Raw genomic sequence first — 3771 nt, 5'->3', positions numbered from 1 at the left:
TACCCGGACTTCGGGTACCCGGAATTTCGGATCGGTTATCGGGTACCCAATAAGATATCCAATAATTATGATTAAACTTAATTATGTAGTTATTATGATATAATTTACAACTAATTAACAACAATACCATATGATCTTGACCAAATTATTAATAATATTACTAATCATTGATATTATAAAGTGATTATGAAGTAAAGTAAAAGTTTAGATTTATATTAATAGATTTAAGTAGGGAAAAAAAGCAAAAAAAATGTTTATCGGATCGGATCGGGTAACCGTTAATTTTATAATGATACCCATAACCATACCCGATAACAAATTATCGGAACGGGTACCCGAACCGTTATGGTTATCGGATCGGGTACCCTAATTTTCGGAACGGTTACGGATCGGTTTTTCGGGTTTTCGGTTTTTCGGGTTCTTTTGCTCAGCCCTAGTTACTGTGTAGAAAAACCCTAATTTTTTTGTCCCACTTATCAATTTGCTATCTTTATCCTCCCTCCTTATCCCTCTTATTCTTATCCCTCCAACCAAACAGCCGATATGTGTTTAATGAATTAAATCGTATGCTGGGACAATAAGACTAACAACACCCACGCTTAGACAGTACCACTGCTGAATTTAACATATTCATTTGGGTTTGAAACTTGCTTATTTTAAGAGTTTACTCAAACTTGTGAAAAGGCATAGAAGTTCAACCTTGTTTTCATCCTATCGTGTCAAATTGGTGTTAAATGGACGAATTAGCATGCAACTTTGCACCAAAACAATAACCCAAGCAGGCAGTTTAAACAAATTCAAACTACGGGGAGAAAATAGGCAGCAAAAAAAATATAGTATCATGCTAATTCTTAGAAGTCTTGAAGCAAACAGCTCAACATGGATGAAAAGCTAGTTTCTCTGAGAATTTAATTAGATCCCAAACAAAACAGTAACAAAATTAATAGATAAAATTTTGATTGGAGATGCAGAACATCATAATCCCTCTCAAATCTTGTTGAAGGCAACAATATCACAACTCTGAACATACTCGTTGATTGGCTCGGCTGTCAAATGGTCCTCGATAAGATCATCAACGGAGACTAAGTCATCCACAATTGTCATCATGATGGTCATTTTCTTGATACCATACCCAACTGGAACAAGTTTGGCTGTAAAGCAAAAAATAAACCCGAGTCAAATGGTTTAGCCACAACGAAAAATAAATCGAAACAAAGTGTAAATCAGACTTAGTAGTTGTAAACACAATGTAAACATACATGCTCCCCAAAGCAAACCCTCCTGATGAACACTCCTGACAGCTTCCTCGAGCTTCACCATGTCGGTTTCATCATCCCATGGCTTCACATCCAACAAGACTGATGACTTACCAGCTGTTTCATCAAAATCAGAAATACAATATTACATAAACGCCCAAAAAAAGTATGAGCATTCACAGCTATTAATCCACAAGTATATGTACAACTTCAACCATTCAAGACAACACAAGATACTCACATTCTTTCTTTTTAGCAGACTTCTTAGCAGCAGCTGCTCGTTCTTCAGCAGCGGCCTTCTCCTCTTCGGTCTCTTCACCGAAGAGATCAACATCATCGTCATCCTCATCATCAGCAGCTGATGCCTGACATATTCCAATTATATGATTAGGAACCATCAAATCAGACATAATTGGAAACTTTCACAGAAATACCATAAGAATCCAATAACATAAAAAGAATGTCATTACCACCTTAGTGTCAGCAGCAGGAGGCGTAGCGACATCAGAGGCAGGAGCATTTCCCTCAACTGTAACACCTGATCCCTCACAGGACACGCCACTATCGAAAAACAACACAATATTCAATCAATCTTATAAAAAATCAAATAATTCTAATCCAACACAATCAAATCAAACACGAAATCGAAGATCAAAGCAAGAAAATCTTACGAGATCCTCAAAAGCGCATCAATGTGTTTGTACCACCTAGATACATTGACATATGAAGCCAAAGATTTTTTCGGGACAGCCGAATATACGGTGAGATCATCCTTGGAGGCTTGGTAACTAGCATATTAAACACAATCATAAAGATTAAAATTACCTCAAACAACAATATGATATAAAGATTAAAATTATCTCAAACAACAATATTCTTCTATGAAATTACGCAATTCAATAATTATGACTAACCCTGTAATGTAACTCCTGCTAAGGAGGTACTCATCGAGCTTTTTCAAACCAGCATCAGAGCTCAAATCGTAGAATGTAACTGCCATTGATCTAGATACACAAAGTTCGGATCTTTAATCAGAATTTGTTGTAAAACACATCAATTATTTGATAAACCGCAATTCAATTAATCAATTATTTGATAAACCCCAGTAATTTACTCCGTACAACAAATAATTATAAACCAGAAACCTAAAATTTCAAATAAACTATCAAATCAACAAATAATTATCAAATTCAAATTGTAGAATGTAACTGCCATTTATCTAGAACCAGAAAGTTCGGATCTTTAATCAGAATTTGTTGTAAAATACACGAATTAATCAATTATTTTACAAACCGCTAAAACCCCAGTAATTTACTCCGAACAACAAACAATTGTAAATCAGAAATTAAAAATTTTAAACAAACTATCCAATCAATTATCAAATTCAAATAGTAGAATGTAACTGCCATAGATGTAGAACCAGAAAGTTCGGATCTTTATTCAGAATTTGTTGTAAAACACACGAATCAATCAATTAATTCATAAACCGCTAAAACCCCAGTAATTTACTCCGTAGAACAAATAATTATTAACAAGAAACCTAAAAGTTAGAATAAATTATCCAATCAGTTATCAAATTTTAATCTTCTTACTTAAGAATATGAATATCATAATTTGACTCAATTCAAATTTCTCACCCTAAATTGAATTTAATTAACGATTAAAGTTAGATTGATAATCGATGATTAAATAAAACATCTTACCTTAATGAAGGAAGAAAACTGACAAGCCGGTTCAACGGAGAATTGAGAGAATTGTAGATTCAAGAAGACAATGAAGTTACTGTATTTTCTCAGTGTATTGCAATGCGGCTGCTCCAAATATATAGACGACTGACTAGGTTAAGCTCCAAGCCTCCAACTAAAAACTTTTTTTATTTTTATTTTTGTATAGAAAAATTTGTCAAAAATAAGCCAACTTTTACTCAATTTGTTCAAAATAAGTTGATATTTTTTTTTTTTTTGAAAGAAAAATAAGTTGATATTTTGATTAACTTAGAACTAGTTTTTGGCCCGGACGATGTCCCGGGTTATTGCTTGTCTTTTTAGACAAACTTTTAAATAAATCGGTTAATATACTTATTTTTTTCAAAAAAAAAAAATCAATATTGAATGTTTAATTTGTCAATTTGATTAGACACTAAAGGGGGGAAATTAAAAATTTCATAGTGGGAATATTTGATGCCCATCAAAGATTTCAAAATTTCAGCGGTGAATTGAAGTTAAAATTATAAAATGAATTTAAGGCTTGCTTATTAATTGAATACAAAATTATAAAACAATAATATAATAAGTAAATAATACAAAGTTGCAATATAGGAAGCGGAACAATCAAATTAGAAAGTTACAACACGTAGTTTAAATCACTCTATTAAGAACAATAATTATTAAGAGGCATTGATTGTTTGATGTTAAATTCGTCTTAAGTTTATTAAGGATTCAAATTATAACTTAATCATAAATTTGATTTGAATTTTGACATTTAGTATATATAGATGAATAGATGAATAGGTCTT

The 3771-nt window shown here is 32.3% G+C and overlaps 1 protein-coding gene across 1 annotated transcript; it reads right to left on the bottom strand.

The window, feature by feature from the left end:
• Positions 1-730: 730 nt before the first annotated feature.
• On the bottom strand, positions 731-3096 carry LOC145610327 (elongation factor 1-delta-like). Its single transcript, XM_081665653.1, has 7 exons — positions 2960-3096; positions 2171-2260; positions 1928-2044; positions 1730-1817; positions 1498-1621; positions 1260-1373; positions 731-1151 (listed from the first exon to the last, which is right to left on the bottom strand). The coding sequence occupies exons 2-7, from the start codon at positions 2254-2256 to the stop codon at positions 988-990; spliced, it is 693 nt and encodes a 230-aa protein (XP_081521779.1). The 5' UTR covers positions 2257-2260; positions 2960-3096; the 3' UTR covers positions 731-987.
• Positions 3097-3771: the final 675 nt, after the last annotated feature.

The sequence above is a fragment of the Chenopodium album genome, chromosome 24 (genome assembly GCF_948465745.1).
Source record: "Chenopodium album chromosome 24, dcCheAlbu1.1, whole genome shotgun sequence".
Taxonomy (NCBI): domain Eukaryota; kingdom Viridiplantae; phylum Streptophyta; class Magnoliopsida; order Caryophyllales; family Amaranthaceae; genus Chenopodium; species Chenopodium album.
This window is presented reverse-complemented; position numbering and strand designations above follow the sequence as displayed.

What these genes read in the sequence shown, in the direction of transcription:
- LOC145610327 (XM_081665653.1), bottom strand. Translation starts at nt 2,256, where the DNA reads ATGGCAGTTACATTCTACGATTTGAGCTCTGATGCTGGTTTGAAAAAG. An exon ending in GATGCGCTTTTGAGGATCTC is followed by an intron (nt 1,818 to 1,927) that starts GTAAGATTTTCT and finishes GTTTTTCGATAG; the next exon opens with TGGCGTGTCCTGTGAGGGAT. An exon ending in CTCCTGCTGCTGACACTAAG is followed by an intron (nt 1,622 to 1,729) that starts GTGGTAATGACA and finishes GGAATATGTCAG; the next exon opens with GCATCAGCTGCTGATGATGA.